Source organism: Hermetia illucens, chromosome 2, assembly GCF_905115235.1.
Source record: "Hermetia illucens chromosome 2, iHerIll2.2.curated.20191125, whole genome shotgun sequence".
NCBI classification, from domain to species: domain Eukaryota; kingdom Metazoa; phylum Arthropoda; class Insecta; order Diptera; family Stratiomyidae; genus Hermetia; species Hermetia illucens.
This window is the reverse complement of record NC_051850.1, coordinates 29,741,887-29,767,923: the sequence shown is the minus strand read 5'-3', so window position 1 is coordinate 29,767,923 and position 26,037 is coordinate 29,741,887. Positions and strand designations below refer to the sequence as shown.

The following is a 26,037-nucleotide window of genomic DNA, read 5'->3' as shown; positions in this document are numbered from 1 at the left end:
TTTCACCTAGCTCCTGCATCACGGCAAGCTAGGTAATCGTCCAAGTAATTTCGCGTTGGGATAACTGTTGCGCCCTCTTCATCGTTGTTCTCTTTCGGTCGTCACTTCCTTCTGAAAACACACCCTCAGTGTATCCCTCTCAAAAAACCCTGTTGACTAGCAAGTAACCTGGCTATCTTCTTGCCAGAGCACCTTCCGTTCCCAATTCCTCTGTCGACATTATTAAGTTGATGTTGATACCGCTGATTTTTGTCCTTATGAGGACACCTCTCCATACCATATAGCTTCGTTTAATTATCACTCGCCTGCAGGACGAAATTCAAAATATTCTGCGAAAATTCGGCATCGGGACTGGAACACCTCCTAAAGTTTCCACCACATTTACATACGACCATACCGTAAGAAACTACTCCAGAATAAAGAGGAATTCCTTCGGGTTAAGATTGTTCTAGTTATTATTATTCAAGTTCGTCCTTGGAATGTTGGCTTGATTGTTCTTTACATGTCAGTGTAACATGGATACCTTAACAGAAATGGAAAACAGGGGCGTAAAGTGCTCGAAACTGGGGGAATAATGATACAACGAGGATAGCCAGGAGCAAGGGCTCCCACTCTTGTTGTCAGACAATTTAATATTACATCAAGGATTGAGCAAGCGATTGCTAGTGTAGAAGGTTGTAATTGAGCGTCATTATGGCGGCATTAATGGCGTCCTTTTGCTTTATATTGGTGGTGATTAATCATCCCTGGTTGTGTATTAGGTGATTGTGAAATATGGTGCAGATTAATCCGCATTTTGTGAGCGCTGTATCTATCTTGCTAGCGATTAGCGTATGCGATTGTTTGGAGACTTTTGATGAGCAGCAAACTGTACTCCCCTGGAATCCTTTAGAGGCAACCTAAGACAAAACGCCGATTCATCCCTAATGTATTTATTGCAATTAGTAACATTTTAAAAAAGATTCACAATCTAAATAGCTCTAGTAAGACTGAAGTTACTCAGATGATTTCCGTGCGGCGAAAAGGTGCCTGGGAACGTCTCCAGGACTACTCTTGACAGGCGGATTGATGGGATCTAGGATAATCTTGTTGGGCTGACTTTTGACGCCATTTATCAGAAAGGGATTATTTTTCAATTCAAATTTATTCCGTTGGCTGTTAGAATCTGCCTCCTTCGGTGGAGTCTCGGTTTTATTTAAAGTGCTTTGAGTGTCGAACGAAGAATGTCCTGAATCTGCTTGGTGTTCAGATGAAGGTGTATCATCTCCTCGTGTGTTATATAATTGCTTAGCAGCATCGTTTTCAGGTGATAAAGATGTGCTCTGTTGATTCTGAGGTGTAAGCTGAGAACTTTGTGGATTTGGTTGTTGTGGGGATGTTGTGTCTTGAGGGGGTGCAGTCGGAAAAGATGCGTGACTGTGAGGGGTTGTTGCGGTGTTATAATAATCCCTTTCACATAAATATTGATTGTATACTCCGTTCAGAAGCTCCTCTGTTCGACGTGATAAAGGTACAATGATGTTTTGATCTTCCATCGCAGGTTCATAGATATGTCTGGGATAATCGGCGCCATCGTCTTCTGTAGACATAACTCCCACATGGTTTGTTCGGACATGGTACGGAAAGCTGATGTTGGCACGTGACGGCCACGTAAGCCAGAGGAATGACGAATGACCGCATAAAGATAGCATTGCAAATACAGCACACATAACACTCTCCCGTACCCATGCATCGAAAAACGATATTCCGATGAAAACTAATATCGGACCTCCCAGGATCCATAGTGACCCTAAGATGCCAAATGGGTAGTAAAAGTTCGATTTCTCTGGGAATTTCTTAGCTGTCGTTGCTGTCGATACAAGAAATGCACCCCACGCTCCACATCTTAGTCCAGATATAGCCAATCCTGCTGGCGATTCATACAGGTTCAGGACTTCCCCTGGATCGAAGACTTCCTCTCGAAAGATGAATAGCGCGATATAGACAATCACGTAGACGTTGATGAAAGTCATCAATTTGATTGTGGAACAAGTAGAGAGCCTGGCACGAGTAATTGTGTATCCTTTGGCCATGAGAAGTAGTAGAGCCAGGAAGGAAATTTCTGATGCGCCTTGAAGTAATGTCCCGAAGATAGCATGTGGTCCGAGTCCGGTCAGTGCATACTTTGCCCAGGCAACCCCGGAGAATAACACGCCAATGTACTGTAATGACGCGCTGGCTGTAAAGAGCCGATAGGTGCAGTGAAATAGGTGTCGCGCTTTCAATTCAATCGCACATATAAAAATGGCCAGCATCAGGAACGTGTAGCAAATACTTTCAGCCAGGAGTATCGGTGGAATGTCTGGAAAGGAAGAAGAGGACGTGAGTAAGACAAGTTCGCAGCAAAGTGAAGGAATGATTTATTTCGGAATGGAAGCCTGCTCGATCCATTTATATTGACGGCGTTATAAATGAGCACGAGCGCAACAAATGAAATTACAAAAATGTTTTCCCTTTGTCCCGTGAATGTGAGCGTTCAATAAGCCAGATTACAAAAAAAGTCGCTACCTTGAGTGCCTGTTCGGAATCAAATAAACCTCGAGGAAATCTAATCGCACAATTCAATTGATTATGATACTTTCTCGTCTACTTACACATTTCGTCAGCGGAAAAATGTTCATGCCAGAAGTCGCCGGGTGGACCATTTGTCATTCGAAACCTGTACTTCACATCAATTCCCTTTTTGCTTCCACAATTCGCTATTGCAATGTACCACCATCGTTCGCGGGCTGTGATGAATCCTCCGCTACTTCGGCAGCTTACATATAGTGTTCCAGGATTCTCTGACTTCCAGTGGGCTCGCTTCACTCTGTTGTATGCCTTGTGGAAATAAACATTTGGGTATTTTTACTCATGTTGTTTTTGGGTTTTTTTTATGGTGGGTGATACTCGGGGAGGGATTTAAAAACATGAAATATACAAATTCGGAGAAATCGTGCCTAGAATCTGAGGAGTAGGACATGGAATTTTTTTAGATGCATGTTTTCAGGCGAGCGGTATCTTTAAGAAATTTCATATTCCGGAACGCATCCCGCATTCCTTCAAGGATACTCTGAATTGAGACGGGATTTTGAACATTGTCACTAAGCCTTCTCAGCAAATAAATACTCATAAGGACAAGTGAGGGTTGTTGAAGTACAGCTCTTCGTTCATACGAGACTGAGGAAAAGTTGACAGCAGGATATTTATAGGATATAAAGCCCAGGAAAAATTCGTAATTTTTTTAAGTAAAATTCAATCTGTTTCCTCATAGTGTAAAAATAAATTTATGCAAACACTTCATAGTGGACCAATACTTTAGGTAGAGGCAAATTTATGTTGCGTTATGGAGCATCAATCTTTGGGTGCAACGAAACAACCTCCGACTGAGTACCTCCCTTATATCAATCTCCAGATGAGATTATCTCTAAGGAGGTTGGTCTAGAGCAGGAAGTGGTATAATGTAGAGCGATCATGGGTAGTAGTCAACAATTTTCTGAATACTATGGTAATGCAGGACACAAAAGTGGACCAGGTTAACGTTTGACAACTGGCTAAGAAATTGGAGACCCTGAGAGATTATAATGCTGATAGAGTGTGATGAACCAAAAGATTTCAAAAGCGGTTTGAGATGAATTAGGTTTGGTTCATTATGTTCTGAATGACAGCGCAACCAAGACAACCCAGAGGTAGATGAGGAAATGTCATTCTTTATTAGCAGTATCCACTATTAACTCAGCCGATCTACCCACTCAGATAGTGATATCCCTTTCAGTTAAGTTTTGGATAGAGACTGTCGAAAATGGCTTTGAATTGGTTTGCGAAATGTTCTCTAACTTTGGTGAGAGTTCCAGCGCAATAAGCTGAACATTCTAGGATAAAGGGGGGCTAAGGTACTCTCCTTCCTGAGACATTGAGTTTTTCTACTCCAAAAAACCCTCATATTAGTAAACGTAAATCCGGTGTTCGTCTATTGTTTACGAGAAATCACAAGATGTTTCTTCGTTGCCTGAGAGGCAATTTCGGGCAGGTTCTGGTCAATAATGAAGGACGCCTAAATAGTACGAGTGCAGTGCTAAGTGATATAGAAGCGACGCAGCCTACCTACGACCAATTTAACGCCCTTTAGGTGCAATTTACATGGAGAAAAAAAATTATAAAACTGAGAAGATAGATAGATAAGCATGAAAAACGATCTGATGGAGCTGGAGGAGCTCTGGATCCCCTTTTCTTCCACAGGCGGAAATGGAGATCAACTGTAGATGCGTGAAAAGCAGAAGAAACCGCACTCCCAGATAGTTCGCTGCTGAGCGAACTAGGGAAAAACCGAAAAGACAAAGGGGCGTCTTAAGGAGACTTCACCCAGTTCATTTCCAGGGTCCAAAAAAAGAAGGGAAAAAAGGACAAGAGGAAACAACACACTACATGGGTTGAATACCAAAGGAAAAGGAGGGGATACAAAGGGGAGCTAGGCCGTAAGTTCTGCTCATTAAGCCGGCGAACCCAGAACTCTTTCGGAATTCCTCCGCAAGATCTGATATAAGATTAAGTGAAAAGACAATGGAGCAGATTCGTTTTCCAATTGAAAAACGAAGAGAGACGGAATCCTCGTGAAATTAGGTCTAAAAATAACAAACAAAGGCCTGTCTTGTAAAGCAAGGGTCGGTCAAGGGGCTACTGGGAGTAAAGGCTTTGATTTCTTGCCCAAACCACACATGTTATATGAAAATTAGAGATCTTTACTATTTCATAGAAAAAAGTGAAATAGAACAGTCCATCAGTCTTGAATACTCAGAGTGGTAGTATCACCCCAACGAATTCTCGATGCCAAAAACTCATTGTGGTGGAAATTACTAAGCAACACGCTAGAAAACTTCTTAACAACGGAGAAATGCGCTTAGATCATAGGGACGCGTCTGCAACTTGCTGGGGATATGACAAGAGGGTGGCTTGCCGCAGGTCACGAAGTAAATACCTGCAATGAAAATGAAGGATGCGTTCTCTACAAGCATCCGGAAACATATTGCGGGTTCCGATCGGTGTCCATCGGTGGAATTGGAAGCAACTTAGAATCTGATCCGCATCTGACTGGAGCTCGCTGCGGGGGTAAAAGCTAGACTAGGGGTCAATGTCAGAACAGCTTTATGGAATCATGACTTTTTGGGTACCGCTCCAATCTGGATTTGGGATGGCATCCGGCTTACTGTGCTCGTCATTTAGCATTGTCAGTATTCGGTATTTAGGGATAATGTTGGACTTTCGACGCAGGCTTGCTAATCTGGGAGACATTGTCTTGGTCAAAGATGGTGGATTCTGGTTGAGGATGGCTTCAATGATAGGCCACTTGAATGGGGCATGCCACGTTCACATTCCAGAAGGAAACGGATTATCGGAACGTCCATGAAATCAAGGCTCATTATATTAAACACCGGATCCACCCTAACGTTCCCTCGCTCAGCCTTCAAAGCCAGCATTCGCTGTTGTCGCTGGTAGGCTGATACAACGCGTTCAAAGCGGTTGACGTCTTGGAGGGCATTTGCGTAGGTTACGGCGCTTGAACTGACACTGTCCTCAATGGAGTTATGGACTTGATAACAACAGCCTGAGGAACACAACGTTTAAACGCTCCGCAGGAGGCAGCTAGCACTAAAAAAGAGCACATCTGAAGGATATTCCGCAATATAAAAAGGATTTAGCCAGTATTTTGTTGGATGCTGTAGATCATAAACTTAAAATAATTTTTAGCAATTTGATCGGGTGGGCCTTAGAGTGTGAAGACCTTTTGGCGAACATCAGGGCGAAATCCTCATCGAAACCTTTGGGGAGGTGGACATCGCACTAGTCACCACTGGATGTGTGGCGGCCTTGTAGGCAGATGTAGAATACTTGCATCTACGACATTATGGGAAATACGTACGAGAAGATGATATATAACAGACCGCCTCCGTTTATCGAGCTATCCAGAAGCACAAGTTTTTCAGAGTAACAGTATCGATTTTAGGGAGCGGTCGCTACAGTAGCAATGGTTGGAAATCTCTTTATCGTGTATACAAACGTTGATAACGCAGTGTTGTATGCAGCATGGCATGTGTGGCATGATCCACTGAGAAAATGCAAGTTAATCTTACATATGAACCACGCCAACGCGTCTATGAGATGAATTATGGTGACGTTGCATTGTATTTTACAGGTACAAATATCCTGCGCGCTCCCGCTCCCCTGAAGGGTCTGTCAGTGCACCAGATAATCAGTTGATTAAGCCGTAGGTCACCATCACTTTCTCTCAGTTTGCCATGTTGCTCCAACGTGTCTTAGATTTTCTATTGAAACTAACCGTCGAAATCAGTCGTTAAGACACCACCTAGAAGGAATATTAATCTCCCTTCGATTTAGGCAGCTCCCGGCCTCACAGGTACTCCCGAACATTTTGAAGATCTCCCTCGCATTTCCTCATTGCCATACTGATACATATACAAGCCAGTCTTTGAAGTTCGTATAACTACATGGCCGTTGTGCTGTTATAGACCCGTAGGTAATCATTGGCCTTAAAATTCCAGTGTATATCCACTGCACCATTTTCGGAGTGCATCCCCATGTTTTGCCTACTATGGATCTGCCTTTGTAGCTTTCCGACATATGTTTTCAACTTGTGGCACCTCCTACTAAATGTTACTATATTGACTTTGGCTTAATTGATGCACAGCCCCGCTACCCTGCACCAGGTACTAGTGATTCGCAGTCAAGTTAAAGCAATGTTTGTTGGTTCTGCTAGGTGTTCGTCAACTATCATAGCCCACATTAGCGATGACAGTACCCCGCCCTTTTACTGCCTTGAGGAATTTTTTTGACAATTGAGTTTATTCTTGTCAGCATTTCTATTTGCCTACTTCCTAACATATTGACCATGTAGGGCGACAAGGTTCTACTCTCCTCTGGACTAGGACAACTCATGTCTTTGTGTGCGATGGGTTATCAAATAGTTGTCCGATGTCTATAAAAAAATACACACATTTCATTTCTTTAGTTTCTACAGCATCGCAAGCACGGAGAATACCATAACGCGCCAGGCTGAAGACCACGGGTTTGTTGGTGTTTACTTTCAACCCAACTCTACTTCCCTCTCTTTCCAAATCCAAACCCATTTGGCTAAAATTTATGAAGCAGTCTGAGAGCAAATAGGTATCATCAGCGTAATTGAAGTGTTTGGAGAAGGATATCATAGTCTATTGAACTCCTCCACGTCCTCCGGACAAGACAGCATAAAGAACGTCATCGATAACAAAAGAAATTATATCGTTGACAGGATGCAACTGTGGTGGACTGCGCTTTGGACCTCAAAGTTCTCTAAGATTTTACCTTGATGTGCACGTGAAATTTTGGGCTATTATATATGCCCTGTTAATAGCTATTAGTATCTCCGGGATGTCCCTTTTATGTAGAGCACCACACCAGATACATTCTCTGTTCACGCTGTCGAAGCCTTTGTAGAAGTTCACTATCCCAAAATGATCTGATGTGATCAATGGAGGATCTGGAGCGCAAACCGGTCCACTTTCTGTCGATCAAGATTTGGAGATGTTCCTTAATGTGTCCCAGGCATAGTTTAGCTATTGTCTTTGCGACGGCAGGGAGTACATAGATATTCCTCCGATTGTTACACCAGAAATAGCATTTTTAATGGCTGCCCACAGCTCCTCGATGTTCTCAGGCGGATGATTTAGTATACCTGCTGTTCAAGCAGCAAAGTAGCTCTCTTACTGTTGAGAGACATTGAAGCCCATGGTGTTTTACGTAGGCACCTGTCATGAGAATTAATCCTACGGTCCTTTTAAGACACGGATTGATTTTGTGACCACAATCGGAGCCCCGCTGAGATAAGCAACAACGGTACCAGTCTATACCAAGTGCATGGCTTAGCATTCATACTGGTGGATGCAAGAATTACCTAAATCTCTACCGAACTATGGAGTATGGCACCCGTGTTGATACGCAACACCACGTCGAGGCCCGAAGGTCTCTTCTCGCTTGAGCATAACTACAACCACCGTGAAACTCCCACTAGGGGGCCAACCGCAAATAACCGAGCTGTCCTCACATACAACAGGAGTTCACCCGAACTATGTGAGTCCAGGAGCTTTCCCGGTTCCCATGGTACTAGTATACCCCTGGTAAGGTTTCGTGACCAATTTGCCACTTCAGATGAGTCCCCGTGTAGACTCGGGTCTGATCGCCCTGATTAGGCCTTTGGAGCATTCGCCTACTGAATCACGGCCGGCAAACCGAAGTGATTACAGCGTCTCCCGGTGCCACCACTATGGAGGTTCTCCTCGGCCACTTGGTTTTGGTTTGGCCGATAGGGTTGCCGCACCATCTTCCTCGCCGCCACCTCTGAGCACCACCGCATCCAGACAAAGCCATCCCCTAGGCCTTGAGTAAGAACCCAACGGAGGGTGCCGTCCCGAAACCACGTGGCAGCAGTACCCAATATGTCAGGGTGCCATGAATCTGGGTCCTTGTTTCGTTACTGCTCACTGATGAGTACTAAATCAGCTTTGGTCTCCGCAACGAACTGTGCTAACAACTTGTGAGCGGTTGCACTCCGGTGCATATTGATTTATAGGATGCGAATCATCTTGATCGCGTCCTAGCTGTTTTCAATTCTGCTCTGAAGACTGGACACCGCTCCAAGCAAGCATTGTGCACAACGTTCTTATCAGACACTAAACGGTCCCGGCATAGTATGCAGCTTCCCTTTTGATTGCAGGTGTTCCCTTTACGGAAATTCTGTCCAGGAACTCCTCCAGTTCCATTAGCTCGTTTTTCACTCCTTTGCTAAGGTTTTTCTGGAGGAACGTCGTAGATCGCATGGGCTTCACAACTGCCGCGCATCTCTTAACAGGCCTTTTCTCCTTAGCTTGTGCCAGAGTAGTCGACAGCCTTCCCACTCGGCTTAACCTTCGGTAGTTTCCATTGCCCCTCTTTCTATGATTATAGCACTGCTTGGTACTGTCTAGGCTCCTGTCTCCGTTGCAAGTGCCGCATCACTTTGCGAGTCCTTCTCTCCATCTGCGCGTCCCGATGTCTTGGCGGGTATTTCAGCCCTTATTACGTCCTTCGCTGGGTGCTGGGGCGAGCGACGCATTTTCGTGCTGTGTATAAACGGAGTCAGCTCTCCATTTCCACTATCTCCTCGTTTGTTTTGTTTTTGTTCGCCATTTAAGTTTTTTACCAGCGCATTGTGTGCAAGGAAGCGAGCCGCAATGGTCAGGAACGGGTATGCCCTCGGGGACAAAGTCCCCACCCTAATTCCAAGAGGCCTGACCTACGATTAGTTGATCCCGGAACTCACGGTCGGATCCTCTCGCTCGAGCCAACGCGGCCTACACTATCCGACCAGAGTACCGAAGAGGCTGGATCCTGATACATCCCACAACTACCATCTTGGTAGAGCTAAGCGTACATCACCAATCGACAAAGAGTTGTCGACGGCTCCGGGGATTCCCAGTGTGTCCCGGCATGTATCGGTCATTAACAGTTTGGTGGAGGCTCGAGGCTACTACCTACGACGCAGGTATTACGCCAACTAGGGGGTCAGAACTACTTGATCGGGAACGCCACTCCCCGTATCGTAAGCCACCCATTAAGAATCGTTGACAACACCTTGTTCGGACATGTGACGGAGGTGGACATGGTTTTAGGGACCATAAAGACAATGGTGAGAGGTTTTGAATATTTTCGGTGCTATGGTCATAAATAGCATATCTTATGATGACAGAGCCTGCCACAAGATCAGTTGGATTTCAGTTCATTGAGGGTACACCCCTTAATGACTAATGCTGCCCGCTTATATGCACGCTAGTGCAATTTATATGGAGAAAAAAAATTCTTGAACTGGGTAGATAGATAGAAAGAATAAAGGTGAAAATTCGCTTGGTGTTGCGCCGTTTGAGGCAGAGTCGGCAAACCCAGTACTTAGTAGTGCACCTATTTCAGAAAGAGCTGCGTACGAAATTGCTTAAATAGGGCTGATGGCTTTGGGTATAAAACGAATAGGAGCAGAGTGGACTGTTATCCCCAAAACCGAAGAGAGAAGGCCTTTCAGGAAATGTGCGCCAGTTGTAAAGCGGAAGGAGTCTGCAACATTCCACAACAAAAACGTCAGTAATGGCTTGCGAAACGGTCTGATTTAGCTGCAGGAACTCTAGATTCCGATTCCTTCAACAGGCGGATGTGGAGAGCAACGGTAGATGCGGGAAAAGCGGAAGCAACCGCAATCCCAGAAAGTCTGCCGCAAAATGAACTGGGGAAAAAGCCAAACGACCAAGGGGCGTCTTAAGGAGATTTCACTCAGGTAATCTCCACGGCCCGAACGAAAAAGGCAAAGAGGGATAAAAGAAAACAACACATAGCGTGGATGGGGTACCAAACAGCAGGAGTGGGGGGGGGACAAAGGGGAGCTAGGCCCTCAATTCTGCTCATTGCACCGACGGAGGCCATACATTTTCAGAATTCTTGACGAGGTATGAAATGAAATGAATTCTGAGTGGTGTCCAGTCTTGAGAGCGGAATTGGAGGCAGCCGGGAATTCGACCCGCATCCGACAGACCAACATACATCGAAATGCAACCGCTCATGACCTGGTAGTGGAGCTAAACCATTAGGGTTCAATATCGGAACAAATTGATTTGATTGATTCCGATTTTTTTGGGTACCGCTGCAATATGGGTTCGGGACGGCATCTGGCTTATTGTTCTTATCCTTTTACATTATGAGTTTTCGGTAATTAGGGATAATGTTTTTCAGCGTCTATCTAATATCGATGATGATGGTCTTGAAGACGCTGTCTTGGTCACAGAGGGTGGATCCTGGTTGGGCTGACTTCAATGATAGCTCACTTCAATGGGGTATATCAAGCCGCACAACGGATTCTCGAAACACCGGTGAGAACAAAACTCATAATATTAAACACCGGATCCACCCTAACGTTCAGTCGCCCGGGCTTCAAAGCAAAGACGTAGTATTCTCGGCGGAATCACTGGTGTTGCTGGTAGACTGATACAACGCGTTCGAAGTGGTTGACGCTACTTTTTAGTGTGCAGCAGCCCTAAGTATAGAACATCGCGAAGGTGATCACCAGCAGATTCGTCGACGCTCTTGGAACAGTAAAGCCGCGCTGGAAGGCATTCGCCCTCCAGCTGATACTGTTGTCAATTGAGTTATCAACTTGATAACGACAGTCAAAGGAATTTCCATGACTAAGAGGGCAACCGCACGTGGCGAACTTTCTGTGTATTGGTAAATGGTGGAAATTACCGAACTCCGGAAGGAGCATCATAAGTTCCTCCTTTTAACGTTTAAACCCTCGGGAGGAGGCATGTAGCACAATAAAAGAGCTCAGTCAAACCATATACCTCAGTCCGATAAACAGAAGTAAAAAGTAAAGCTTGTTGCTGCCAAAACTTCCTTGACAAGATGAATGGGCATCCCGTGGGGGCTTGGTTATGAAGTGATAGTTTGAAAAATGGGGGAAACCTAGACAGTTGCTTAGGTGGCGTTGCCATAAAAGAGTTGAAAAAGGTAGCCCCCTCTAAGAAAAACAGGAAGGCGCCAGGACCCGGCGCGGCATCCTGGCAATGTTCGCCCGAAAGAGGGTATTATTTCTTGCCGCTGGAAGGGGCGAGGTTTACGCTGAATAAAGGGAAAGGAGGTTTACGCCGAATAAAGCAGCTGTCGTCTTTATGCTGACCACTTTGTATGCTTGACATGGCCAGGGAAGTGCTTATCAACTTCATCAAGAGGTCATTCGCTGAAGCGATATATAATGCCACGGACTTATCTCCAACGCAGGTCCGTTTCAGGGTAGGGAGATCCACGGAGGATGCTGTCAAGTAAGTTTTGGATGGAATTTAGCAAACTGAGGCACAAAGTCGCCGAGCATGACGGGTGGGGCTCCTAGCAACGATTGATGTCAGAAATGCCTGTAATTCCGTAAGATGAAAAGACGTGCTAGGTAAATTAGACAATTCATTCCATGTACTCGGTTATCTCTTGTGGAAATGGGGAGATTAGGACTGAGATCGGCGAGTTGACAATCGAGTACAAACCAATGGTTTAATACTTCGGATTGGCAGTTGATTCAAGGATGAGTTGTTTTTCGAGTAAATCAAAGCAGCAGGGGGGGGTCGATGGGGATCTTATATCAAGCAGGCGATGCTTCATAATGAGTGCATTACAATCCGTTCAGGTCTAGGGCGTGAAGTAGGGGCTGACGCTTTTGGAAAGGAAGTGCGTCATAAGCGCCTTGCGCGAGACAGGGAGCTTTGCAGGTGGTGTCTTCCTATCGCACTGTCTCTAAACCGGCAGTGATGGTGATCACGGGAATGATTCCACTTGCCATTCTTGTGTGCAGGGGGGGACACTCAAGGGAAGCGATGGTTTTTAAGAACGGCAACACATACTAAATGGGTGCTGATTGGCAACCTAGGTATGTGTTTCGTAAATTAACAGTTCCCTTCCAGAAATTTGTAACCTTAAACTGTTTTGTGGCCCTCAATGTTTGAATGAAACGAAAAGATTGTTTTTTGATTAGGGACAACCCCATTGTATTTATTCGTAGATATCAATATTACGGGAGCCAGTTGCTCTCTTCCTCAGCGCTTATAATCTTCCAAGATAGGTTACATATTGGGAAGATTTCAAAAGCTTTATGCTTGAGAGGCTGCCACAGGAAACAAGGAAGGCCTTCAACCTTCCCTTAAATAAGATTCGTCGCGAGGCTCGGAAAGGAATACGAGTCGTCCCCGCATCGAAATGTTCCATACAAAGTTCCGGGGGGAATCAGACTCGATCGTACAACCGACATACCTCAGTACATAGCTGGTGACAGGGATGGCTTTGAGGGTGACAGCTGGTCATATTGTAAATAGTGGACGTGGCGACCCAAAGTGCACTGGAAATAAAAAAAATATGGTAGACCAGCTGTTTCTGAAACTCTCAACGTTGAAATTATCGTATTTGCGAGCGAAAAACTTTAGTAAGGAGAAAGAAAGAATACTGGAATCTCCGAAGTAACCTTATAGAGTTGCTGCGATTATCGTGACTGTGGTGAGAGATTTTGCAACGACCAAGTGGGAAGCCAGAGCATCCGGATCTGGACGTCGAATAGTCGCATCTACGATATTATGGTTAATACGTTGGAGAAGGTGATATACAATAGACCGCTTCCGTTCATCGAGCTTGTGGGTGGTTTACAAGAGTGACAGTTTCGATTTGAGGGAGCGCGCTTTATGGATGCTACGGTAGCAATGGTTGGAGATCTTTTTATAGTGTATGTGAATGCAAAAGTTGGTAACGCAGTGCTGCATGCATTATGGTATTCAATGATGTACCTGATAACGATGGCGCGACAAGCCTTTTGTGTACTGGTGGACGGTAGAAATTGCCAACCTACGGAGGGAGTGTCGTAAGTTCCGCCATTTGGCATAAAATTTACACGTCAACGAGGAGGTATGCGCCATAAAGATACAGTATAGATCAGCAAAAATGAGACTCTGCAGTGCGATAAATAAAAGCAAAGCTCACGATTGGTAGAACCTGTCAACCAGGTGAATGTGGACCTGTGTGCACCTGACTATAAGCTTGTCACTCGGATAATCGGGGCTCTACGGACACCCTGCATACTAAAAACCGACCAGATGGACCGCATTGTACGGGCATTATTTTTATACGGGTTGATGCCAAAAGCGCAGAAAGCGTGGAGGATTGCCCCCTTTTCACAATGAGAGAGCTCGAAGAAGCAGTTCTCACTCTGAAAAACAAGAAGGCGCCAGGTCCTGATGGCATATCGGTGAAAGTTTACAAACTGATGTTCCGCCAACGCCCAGACTTGCTGCTTGGGGAAATCAAGGGAAAAGGGGACCTGGAGTTGCCGTCTGCCTAACGTTTGCTGTGTATGCTTGACACGGTTGAGAAAGTGCTCGAGAAACTCATCTGGAGTAGACTCGCTGAAACGATTTGCGCTGCCACCCCCAAGGCAGTTCGGATCCAGAACAGGGAGATCCACAATGGATGCTGTTATGAAGGTCGTAGATGCGGTTCATCGAGTTGATGCATACAGCCGCCGATCTCAACGGATAGTACTCCTTTTGACGCTTGATGTCAGCAATACCTTTAATTCCTTACGGAATTACGATGGACAGATATGCTACGCACATTAGAAAACTTACCCCACGTGTCAAGCTAGCTCTTGCTGATATGGCGGATTATATGAAAGACCACTCCCTGCTCTATGAGACTCTAGAGTCCGAAAGGAGGATGAAAATCACGTCGGGAGTAGCACAGGGATCCATCCTAGATCCGTACCTCTGGAATGCTTCCTACCATAATCTGCTGAAACTCGATTTGCCCGAAGAGTCGCGTCTGGTCGGTTAGGTAGACGACTTGTTGCCAAATGCACTGTTGAACAGGCGCAAAGCAGACTTTTGTGACGGGTAAATGGATGGATGACTCCTCATGGTTTCAGCCTTGCGCTGGAAAAAAAACCATCTTGAAAGAGAATCCCGACACTCCGTCCCATATCGATTGGCGAGTTGACTATAGAGTCAAAACCAGTGGTTAAATACCTTGCTCTAATGCTCGACTCGAAGATGAGGTTCTTCGTGCAAATCAAAGCAGCAACGGACAGGGCTGCAGCTGGAGTCTCGGGCTTGAGCCGGCCAATGGCAAATATTGGGGCATATATCTACTAGGAGACGTCTCCTTATGGGAGCAACGCAGTCGTTTCAGCTTTATGGCGCGGAGGTCCATCCTAAACGCCTTGCTCAAATACAGAGACGGGGAGCTTTGCGAATTGTGTCTGCTTATCATACTGTCTCAGAACCGGCGGTGATGGTGATCGCGGGAGTGATCCCCGTTGCCCTCTTTACCAAGGAGCGTAAAGCTATCTACCGCCGTAAGGGCGAAACTTAAAGGAGAGGATGTTGCCTGTGAAGAACGTCAACGCACCCTACATGAGTGGCAGCTCCCCTGTTTCAGGCTAGCTCTGATGACAGGGAGATGTTTAGTTGGTAGTGCGGCAATGTACTGCTGCGGGGGTTCAATATCTGGGCATCACTATGGTCTTTCCGAGGTTTTTAGTATTTTCTGAACATGAGGCTTGCGATGTTTTGAGATTCCCTCTACTTTGACCCCAGGAGTTACTTTATCTCAATCGATAGGAAGCTAACTAATTTCGTATTGACTGAAAACTTTCTACTCTCACTAATCCAAGAAGGACTCAATTTACTTTGAGTAAATTGTGTGTGATAATCAGATATATAGTCAAATAGTCAGTCATGAATCAAATTTAATAAGGTTTTGTTTGCACAAAACCTAAAAACAATCCACCCTTGACACGGTCATAAATGATATAGCGGGAGGCTCTCAATCTTCATCCAAGTATTCTGAGGAATTTTTCTCATGGAACCCGAGAAAAATATCCAATAACAAGGCTCATGAATTCCTCAAATACACTGCAAACCATGCTTACCTCTGATTCATTGTCCGAAACACCATAAGTGGCTCCGTTAGCTGTGAATAATTCCTCAACGTATTCCATGTAGCGAGTGTTATTCTCCGCTTCATTCTCCAGCCCGACATCCAGTCCCACGGGAACGTACGCCACGGAAGATAAATTAAAGGACTCGATGGTATCATTGAAGGAGGTGACATTGAAATCATAGTCGAAGTGCGTTGATTTCTCGAGTGGTGAAAAAGTCGACGTCGGTCCCGATCCTGATCCTTGAGATTCGGACGATGGAGGCGTTGTTTTGAGAAATTGCCCGTAGTATGTGTAGTTCCATTCATCATCCTTGTTGGCAGAGTCATCATTGGGTTTTGATGTAGTGCGAGCTTTCACCTCCGGTCGAGTAGGCCTGCAAAACGAAGGATATGGATTGAAGAAATGTCGCATAAACTAGCGGAGTTTTGATTTATATAAAGGGTTGTCTTGAGTCTCTGCCGGATGAACTTACAAATATGTGTAGGCGTACACATGCGTGCGGTTTAGGGACTCGCGCCAGCATTGTGGCTTCCCAAGAGGAAAGCCATGAAACACATGAAAGGATTACATTGCTGACGGGGGCATTTATCATTTCTGTTTCTTATTGTCACTGTTCACCTTTTTGGCAAATTTGCGGAGAGGATGAATAATGAGAGAATTAAATTTACAGAAAGGATATCTCGGAAACTTCTACCTGTACCAAGCAGGTTTCAGGTTTTTTGGGGAGAATTTGGACTTAATTCAATGCTGTTCGGAGTTCATGGTTGCTAACCTTTGGGTAACTTTTGGCATATTAACCTTTCAGAAAGTTGGGGGATGAAACTTTGCAGGAATTGAAAAACAACGCTATTAAAAACAAGATTGAACAAATTAAATGCTTAGAATTATAATGCCGGAAGGAAGTACAAAATCAACAATTAGGGAGAACTTCGTTTAACTTGTATGAATCTTCCGGGAAGAAGCTAACTGATGATTTCTTTAGAAGATGTTACGTTATTGAATGGGAAACAATATGTTCAACTTTCACCAGAAATGCTTAGCTCATTCTAATTCAGATTTAATTCATTATTCGTTATATGTATCTTGTTTGGTTTGCCGCAATTCAGCTTCGTTTGAGATTCAACCACAGCAGCTCCATTTCTCAGTTGTTTTTATTCTCACTCCCCTTTTATTTAGCTGAAAATACTTCGGGTTCAGGGAAAGGTAACGAGAAAGCTTTAACATTTGCCAGAAAGTTAAGGTAACTCAAAAAGTAGAAGATGATTACTCGCCCCTGGATTATATGCCGATGGCGATTTATTCCGTAATTAATTAAAATTTCTAATAAAATTATAATTTTGTTGATTTTTACTAAGATCCTGTTGCCATAAATGCCGAAGAAGGTTTAGGGGCTTATGATGCATTTTAAAATGGAAACACAAGGTGTAGCATGGGTAGGTAGGTAGGTATCAGTGGCCGCTCCGAGCAGCCGAATTAGCGCTGTGGTGCGCCGTTTTGATGCTGCAAAATCCTAAGATCGTTACTGTTGTTATGGGAGCAGGGAGGCAGGGTCCAGCCGGCTCGTATGTTCAAAGCCAGCCCGTAGCATTCACGAAGGAAAGCAGCTCTCCCACCCTGCAGTTAGAAATCTCTCTGAGGTCCCCAAAGAATGGTTTACCCAGTGTCCGCAGCCTGCCTGGGCAATCGCAGAGAAAGTACATGAGGGTTTCCCTTTCTTCTCCGCAGCTTCGGCAATGCGAGTTGTACGGTATGCCGAGCCTAGCGGCATGGTCCCCTATGGGCCAGTGCCCGTGCAGACCGCCGTAATCTTGAATGCATTTGCACGCGTCTGGGACAGCAGCTCTCGTGATCGGGCTATTTAATAAGCGGGCCAAATTCTCCTTGGCTTGGCACAGCTCGTAAACCTCCGCCATCTCAGGCCCGCGGCTGCTAGGTAGTGCGAGTGGACTCTGCCTAAGACAGCCGCCAGCGGAACACCGACTGTATTCGCCGAAGGACTGCCAAGAGCAGAGCCTGGTCTGGCCAATCCGTCAGCCCGCTCATTCCCCCCTATGTTCCTATGTCCGGGAACCCAGAGGAGAGTGGGGAGCGCGCCGCCCAGATGGTTGAGCGCGTCTCTGCACTGCCCCACCAGCCGGAAAGATGTCGTCCTTGAGTGAAAGGTCTTGGCTTCGGTCAGAATGGCTAAATTACGCTTGGGGCTCGAATTTCGCTCCAGCCATCGACAGACTTCCAATATCGCCAGTACTTCCGCCTGGAATACACTGGCGAAACCTGGGAGACCATACAACTTGCATACATATGGTGTAGCATAAACTGATTTATTTTACATCCCCTTATCAGAAGGCTCTCAAAAATCAGCAGTTTTCCATTTAAAAAATAGATCGCTTTGTAACCATTGAATACGTTAAAGTCATTTATTTGTTTCAACACTATGAAAAATATCGTCCTCTCTACATTATTGTTTAGGATAGTGAGGGATCCTAAGTCCACATCCACTTGATGTTGGACCAGATCAAATGGAGAGCAACTTACTCTTACGATTTTTGGTCCACGGATTCCTTGTTTGGGGCATGGCACCCACGCATTCAAAAATAGGGACTAACAATTTCGTCCAGGGCAGAGGCAACTCATCAGACGCTGATTCACCTCTGCCCTGGGAGCAGCGTGACCGTAAGCGGCAACAGATGGAAAACGCTCCTTTATATATTCGCAAAAAGATGTCATCTCTACATTATTTTCATAAATTTAAAGAGGACGTTTGAATGCATGTCACACACACTCGTCTGGTATTCATTGCCACAAACACCTATTACCAGACAAACCAGAGCGATGGATTAACTTGCTATACTGCGATTCGAATAGTGAAGCTGGAAAATTCGCAATCTTATTAAAACCATTCCGTGTGCCCACTCGGTATTCATCAAACAAGCTCCCTTTCCCAACTTTTCTATGTTCTTGTCACGGATATCCAGCATCCAGTTCCCTATTTGCTTTCAATGGTAACAACCTGCTCAGAAGTGGGCGATTTAAGTTTCCCGGATCAGTGATCTCAGTCAATGGCGAACCGCGTTTCGAGACTGCTCCATGCATCAACAACAAATTCTTCAACGAACGTCTCAAATCAAAAATCTATCCTTCCAAATTCTCGTTTGGAGGTTTCTTCGAATGGATCCTTGAAGTAATTGACTTTTTTCAAAACCAATAATGTCTTTGGGAAGTACTAATCAAGGCCTTCATTTGATGCCCGACTTGACTATATTCGGTGAAAAAAAAATTGGCACCCTCTTTTACGTGTATGGAGACCCCCCTTAAACTCAACGTGAAATAATGTAATTCGCCGCATATGCGGGCGTTTGCCATTCTAACCTATCTACTAGATTATGTATTAAAAGGTGTGACCGTTTCCGAGAAAAGTGCGTGTGAGAGACAACCAGCCAGGGAATTGGATTTGTTGATCATTGGATTGCTTGTGAGCTGAATTATTGCATGTTGAAAGACCTGGTCTAGTAGTCTACACGATGAGATGGAAGCGCATTGGCTCGCGAATCCCCAGGACTTAGGTTCGATTCTAACTTAAATCAAAGTGGAATCGACGCTTGATTGAGTCAGGGCCTTTTTTCTAAAAATAAACTTTCATTGGGTGCATAATTAATATTTACACGGACAAGTATCCATGACTCATGGTATTTGTAGCGGCTAATTTCATGTAAATTCGCAATTATTAATTTATAAATTTTTAGAACATTTAGAAGATGGAGCAAGAGATTCAACATGAAGGGGAAGTGTCAATCCCGGTTTCGAAGGGTATTGTGATAGCAAGCGGCAATCCACTAGCGAATGTGGTAAAGAGTAGCAGTTCAAAAACGTTAACGATCCTTTTAGGCGCAGTGCAGAGTGCTGAAATCGCCAACAGGAAAAAATATTGGCGATCGGGAATGCAAGCGTAAACCAATTGTAAAAAAACTCAGCAGCCAACCGCATAAATGCCGCAAATGGCGGGGCAAAGGCGCGTTTCCAAAGTTAGGTCTGATGTTCTCGAACCTGCTGGAGTTTATTGGCCTCGACACAATGAGATAAATAGCCAATTACGTTCTATAAGATCGATTTATTTTAAGGCACGAAACTAGCAACAGTAGAGGTTTCAACACAAATGTCCTCTTAATCAATATCCCCGATGGGAATTCTACAAGAGGTGATGACTCAGCTGTGGATCGCCTTCGAGACCAAAAAGAAATGTCGGAGGCCTGGGTTGGTGGGCTCTTAAAATAACCTTGGCTAGAAATCTCGTGTGGTTGAGGAACCAAGGTACCAGCCCGGAGGCCCGCATAACCTATGTTGGGGCATTAAAGGACATCTGGCAGGCCATTTTACTGAAAATATTTCCGGAACAAATACGAGCAGAGAAGTGGACCTGCCGCCCATCGAGGAGGAAAAGTTGGGCAACCTTTTTTATTCGGCATTTAGAAAACAGAATTTAGTCTTTTTTTATCACTATAACGCGATTATAGTTCAGACGAAAGAATACTGGGCTTATCAAGGCAAATTCGAGGCAGGAGCAAGCATACTGGTAACTTGAGATTCCTCTTGCGAATAACCAAGAACTTGCACAATCTGTGGCTATCCAAATTTCAGTGGAAATTGGGCGAGAACTGACAAGGCAGTCGTGGTATCAGGCTACTTCCCAAGAGACTAGACCCGGAGCCCGCCGGAGTTAGTGGTTAGACCGGTGAAGTTCTATAACAGGAGGTTGCCACCAATAATCCTCAGCTGTGATGATAACGTCCATGACAGAGTCTAAGGAAGCAGCAACATCAAACGAAGAAGTACTTTTTTCAAATTATACTTAGTAATAACATAGAAATACATAATAAAGGAAGTACTCCTAGATTCGGGGCCCGCACTAGACTAAAGTTACTAGATATAACTCAAGAGAATACTGATGAACGGCTGGTCAAGAATCGGAGGGTGTCGGACGACCCCTCTATAAGGTCACAAAATAATCAGAAGTAAAAAAAATGGTAAGAAATATCAGGAGAACAGATTGGGATTTCTATGCATAGTTCCTGAGCAATAACATGGTTTCTGGTGAGCGGTTGGTTACATAACGAATGAAATACAGCTGGAAGCAGTGGAACGACGGACGGAGCCTTCATTGATGAATATGAGGCCGGCCTTTTCGGCTCAAACAGTCAAGCCATCAAGTGATGTACCCTAGTGGGACAGGAACTTCGCCAGAATGAGAGCAAGGGTCCGCAAATCCTTCTATCAGGCTAAACAAACCGGAGACTGGCAGAGGTACAAAAACGCACTGACGGCCTATAGTAACGCGAATGGGGAAGCAAAACAAAATAGCTTCAGAAGTGTGGAGAGATTAAACAAACCACAAAGCATTCAGGCTATACAAAGCAAGGAGGAGAAAAAGGGAGAATTGGGAACTTGCAAAAAAGGTCTGCTCAGAAACTAGAGTAAGATGGGCAATGGGAACCTTTACACCACTGAGATCACCCGGAGTATATGCCATTTTGCTAGGCCTATTCCAACGAGGGCTTGAAATCACCTTAGGATCTGTCCTAAGAGTGGTAAGGAGCAGTAAGGAGCAGCATAGCCTTGGGATATATACCAAGGGCATGGAGTTGGGCAAGAGTGGTTCATTTTCGAAAGCGAATGAAAAGTATCCTTTTCACCACAAATTTTTCAGACCAATCTGCCTGATATCGTCCCCACTTAAAACGTCATAGACAACGATATTAGAACTAATTTTCTAACGTGTAATCCAATACATCCGTTTCGACACGCTTACCGGGCAGGACGGTGAACCGAAACTGCTCTATATCAGCTAACGGATGTATTACGGGATTCCATAGAAACAAAAAAAATAATTTTGTGTGCGTTTTTGGATATCGAAGGAGCAAGAACCGATAGAAACAAATTCTATTGTCTTGAATACTACTCAAAGTTATCTACAAGGAGGGGTATTGTCCCGGCTTATGTGGAATATGGTAGTGAATAAACTCCTGGACGTGCTAATGAATGCTGGAATGTAAGCCTAGGGTTACGCCTCTGGAATTGCTTTGCTCCGTGTGTAGACTCCAAACTGGACTAAGGGTTACTAGCACCTGTTGCAGGAAGGCGTGGCTGCGCATCAGTCCAGTCAAAACCACCATAGTACCATTCACTAGGAAACGTAAGCTTGATTGTCTGAGAGCCAGAAGGTTACATGACATGGAGGTGAAACGAGAAACAGAAGTCGAATATTTGGGAATTACGCTAGACCAAAAATTACTCCGGAAGACGCATTTCGGAAACACTTGTCGCAAAACTACTAGGGCTCTGATGACTTGTAGGTCCATAGCAGAAAAAAGATAAGATTGCAGTCCGAAGATGCTACTTTGGATATACATTGCAATAGTAAGGTCAATGAATACCTATGGGGCAGTAATCTAGGCAGAAAGAACCGAACTCGGCACACAAGTCAGGGAGTTACACAAACCCTAAAGAATGGCTTGCGTGTGTATCAGTGGGGCAATGAGGACATGCCCAACGGCATCCCTGGAGGTCTATCTGGGATTAACCGCCCTCCTTCTGCACATACAAATGCAGGCAAGGAGGGCAATTTCCAGGATAACTGGGAGTGTCGGTGAGGCCGGAAGCTGCCTAAATCGAAGGATACTTTTTCTAGGGGGTGACAACGAGGTTTTACTTCATTAAGAAGTTTGAAACACGTTGGAGTAACAAGGCAAACTGGGAGAGCGTGGATATTCTTACCGACAGGCAAGCAGCAATCGAGGCACTTAGGTCCAACCAGGTGAACTCTAAACTGGTATTGGAATGCCTTGGGAGACAACAAGGTCTGGATACTCTGCGTTGCAGGCCATGTTGAGTTGCAAGGCAATGAGGCAGCGGACGAACTAATCAAGAGGGGAGCAGCGACGCTTTTACATGGACCAGAACCCTTCTGAGATGACATTAAAAAATTACGAGGGACGGTTTAGAGAACTATACTGGGCGGGCCTACCAGGAATGGAGCAGTCCAAGGTGCTTATTGGGGGATACGAACCCAAGTGCACAAAGGATTGCTTAAACCTCAACAAAAAGATCCTCCGAATCATAAAGTGAATTCTTACTGGTCACTGCCGAAGTCCCAAAATTTTTTCGAGGAAGTGGCAGCTGTTTATTTACGATATTGCGAGGCTTCGCGAGCTTTCACCCAGTAAAGAGAGAAGAATATTCGCTTCAATTTATTGGGGAAAAATATTCCCTAAAATCGACAGGCTTAAGACTACCTACAAATTCTTTCATGATGCGATATACGGTAGTGAAATCGTAGTTATTTGCATCAGCTACTGCTTGCCTGACTAGCACAATAATGGATTCCCTTCTGACACGGCGCATTTTAATTTCCAGTTCCCGATATTTTTCGCTTTACCGAAGCTCAAGAGCATCACGTTCGCCCCCACTTATAGCACCAATAAAAGACAACAAGCCATACGTTCCTCGACTCGCTTTTATGTCCCAGGAATTAGCCAGACCTTATGCCGCCACTTCGGGACGTGAGCAATGACCTCATTTGCACCAGAAAGGAGAACGCGCTAGATGGCAGGCCGGTATTTGTCAATATTCTCCGGCAGCCCGTTCGAGATATCTTCCTTCCGATAGATAGTTTTCTCACCGTCAAATGACAGCCAGGTTTCATAAGCGAACTGTGTTAAACTTCGAGGGCCGGAGCTCCCCATCCCTGTGAGCGGATGCGGATGCTTGTCTATACAAGCGGAGGGAGGTGACCATTAAGTGATAGTCTCGAGGGCAATATCAGCACATCTTTTGTTTCGCAAGTTTTGTGGTCGATCTGATCAAATGACGCTGCCAGTCAGCCAAAACTGGCCTCTGTGTCGAACAATGTGCCACCAGCCGGAGAACCTGCAGAAACTTTTAAATATATCACCATTTTTGCGACCCCTAAGACCGTGTTTCCCCATCGCATGTTCCAACAAGTTGCAATCAAAGCCCATTTCAGATGCCTCACCCGAACTGAGTTGGGTTGCTCATATAAAGCCTTCTTTCCATTTTCATGGGATTTCGGTAGTGGTGCGTAATACCACCCTGTTGAGTGGTTCCTTATCTTGGATCGGAGTCTCGCAGTTAGTATTCAGTCTAGTACCATATGAGGACAAAATGGCGCGCTTATTCAATGCGTTAAGCGTTAATGCTGCTGAAGCCGTTTCCAAAGCAAACTTAATTTTGGGAGTTCCAGGTTGCTGGATCCCTTTTAGTTGCCCTTCACGACAAGTAGGGAATGCTTTAAGTGAATCCTGCAACTGTAACTCACAGAGGAGTCACTATTTCAACGGGGCACGGATTTCTGATCTTAATAATAAGTATTGTTAGTACGGGTGGGGTTGGGTCACACCTACCCCCTTTGGTTGCCAAAAGTGTCGCATGGCCATTCATCTCCCCTCTTAATCTCTCGAATGCGCTTGGGACTGTAAAAATTAATGCTTCGTACATAATAATGTAACGTAGGACAAACATGAAAGTACCTGGGTCTGGTTTTCAGTGTCAGCTAAGGCTGACTAACTGACCTAATTATCGTATAGGGAGCTGACAGCCTCAGGACTGAGGTTCAAACATTTTCTTCACCATATGACGGCTTAAATGTAGGGTTTCGAAAAAGAGCTGGAATACTACTGGAATAATATAATAAGCTAAGCGAATTCCGAAGTTGAGTCACCCGGATATGTATAGGTGCCCGTTTGTTTAATTTACTGACCAATAAGGTATGACACTTGCACCCAGATCAGGCATTCGATAGAGCCAAATGGCGAAGCCGATCACGACGAGCCGACCCCGCTTGTGAACGTGACAAAGGCTGAAGGAAAAGAAGAAGAAGGTATGACAGTATTGAGTTCTGGGCGCTATAGCCTTCAAGCATGTTGCTGGACGTTGTGTGAAGGTTTTTGAGCAATTTCCAACTGACTAATTGGCAAACTGAATGAAGTATGAGTCTAGCTGGCCAAATTTAAGGTGCTGAATGGTTTAAAGTTGGCGAAATTTATGTATATTCGTGAAAGTAATATGACTTAGCAAGATATGACATTTGAAGTTTTTAGTATTTGTATGCTCCCAGAATTATTAGAGAAAACTGAAAAGCGCTGAAATCCTCTCGGCTTTCCCAACTGTTTAGTAAAAAGCACAGGAGTACATGCAAGCTGGCACCCTTATGAAACTACGTGCAGTTGCTAATTTTTCGGGGTTTGAAGACTATGGTATTCCTAGTACTTTGCCATTCCAAGTATTTCCTGAAATTCCCGCTTTCCTCAAAGCTCCAATCACTTATATTCCAGCAAGTTCTTCTTCAAATAGAAGTCAATGTACTCCTCGTTATCTCTAAGCGGCTTAAATTGCGTGTTTGGCACTTCTATCTTCATCACCTTACATTTTTTTTTCAAGTCACTGAAGACTTTTCGCAAACAGAGTCCAAAACTTTTACCAGAGTTGCAAATAGGCTTGTGTATTCACACCACCACACAATGATTAAATTGAACTTATTAAACATGAGCCACAATGAAACCCCCAGTAATTATCAGCTTTTTGTCAAGAACATAGCCTTCCCCTCCCCATCCTCCCACTGGCTAGACAATCCACAGATCTACACAAAAGATGCCGAATCTGAAAATATAATTCAATAAATGTCTTTACTTTGCGTTCCTGTCATCAGAGGGTCCTGTCTCTTCCTTTGAAGTCCTTAATGTACATCCGGAAAGAGCATTGTACGGACTGCGGGCAGATAGAGTCACTATTTGATTATCTCGTATACTTAGGACTGACAACTTTTGCAGGCAGGTCTGAAACGAAATGAGCGACAGCTGAGTTATCTTTATAGCATGCAACCCCGTGTCCTGAATGGAGAACGTGAAGATTTTCACAATATCAGAGGATGTTGTCCTATTTACCGTAAACCTACCTTTCCCGTCTTGTAAATTGCCGGCCACTGAGTGTCGTCGTCATAGTAGAGTAACAATTGCGGTTCACCGTATCTTCGCTCGAACTCAATATGATATTCATATCGTCCTTTGCCTGAAAGGAAGCAGAATCGTGCAACAAAAGCCCAGTCCTGTGAAAAGACAATTTAAATATTTCAGCTAGAAAGGACACACAGCAACAAAACGAATGATGGAATCCTGAGCCTGTCGTTTCCTAAACAAAGAGAGACCCAGTTTCATCGTCTCCTCCACTTGTGGACATACCTCTAAAGTTTTCAGATGTCCTTCGAGATATTTTGAGACAACACAAAAGTTTGAAATATTATAAAGTGCTATGTACACACACAACGTCACTGTTGAGAAGATCATAATGCGACAGCATAAAAGGGGATTTACCGCGGTGTCTTTCGAAAATTACTTTCACTTTATTCAAATTGGACGCGAGTTGAGGTGGAAATTTTCATACATTTTTAATCGATTCTCTGTTCACCTGAGTGG

The 26,037-nt window shown here is 44.6% G+C and overlaps 1 protein-coding gene across 1 annotated transcript; it reads right to left on the bottom strand.

Moving 5' to 3' along the window:
* Window positions 1–916: 916 nt before the first annotated feature.
* LOC119648842 (transmembrane protein 145-like) lies at window positions 917–26,037 on the bottom strand. The gene is made up of 6 exons (XM_038050717.1): window positions 25,804–26,037; window positions 25,521–25,670; window positions 25,256–25,401; window positions 15,545–15,929; window positions 2,634–2,859; window positions 917–2,341 (listed from the first exon to the last, which is right to left on the bottom strand). The coding sequence occupies exons 1-6, from the start codon at window positions 25,906–25,908 to the stop codon at window positions 996–998; spliced, it is 2,358 nt and encodes a 785-aa protein (XP_037906645.1). The 5' UTR covers window positions 25,909–26,037; the 3' UTR covers window positions 917–995.

Bases quoted from the DNA above. Each gene is read 5' to 3' on its own strand.
- LOC119648842 (XM_038050717.1), bottom strand. From the start codon at position 25,908: ATGATCTTCTCAACAGTGACGTTGTGTGTGTACATAGCACTTTATAAT. The intron at 25,402-25,520 runs GTAGGTTTACGG...ATTTCGTTTCAG, and splicing joins CAATTTACAAGACGGGAAAG to ACCTGCCTGCAAAAGTTGTC. The intron at 2,342-2,633 runs GTAAGTAGACGA...CTTCCTTTCCAG, and splicing joins TTTTTCCGCTGACGAAATGT to ACATTCCACCGATACTCCTG.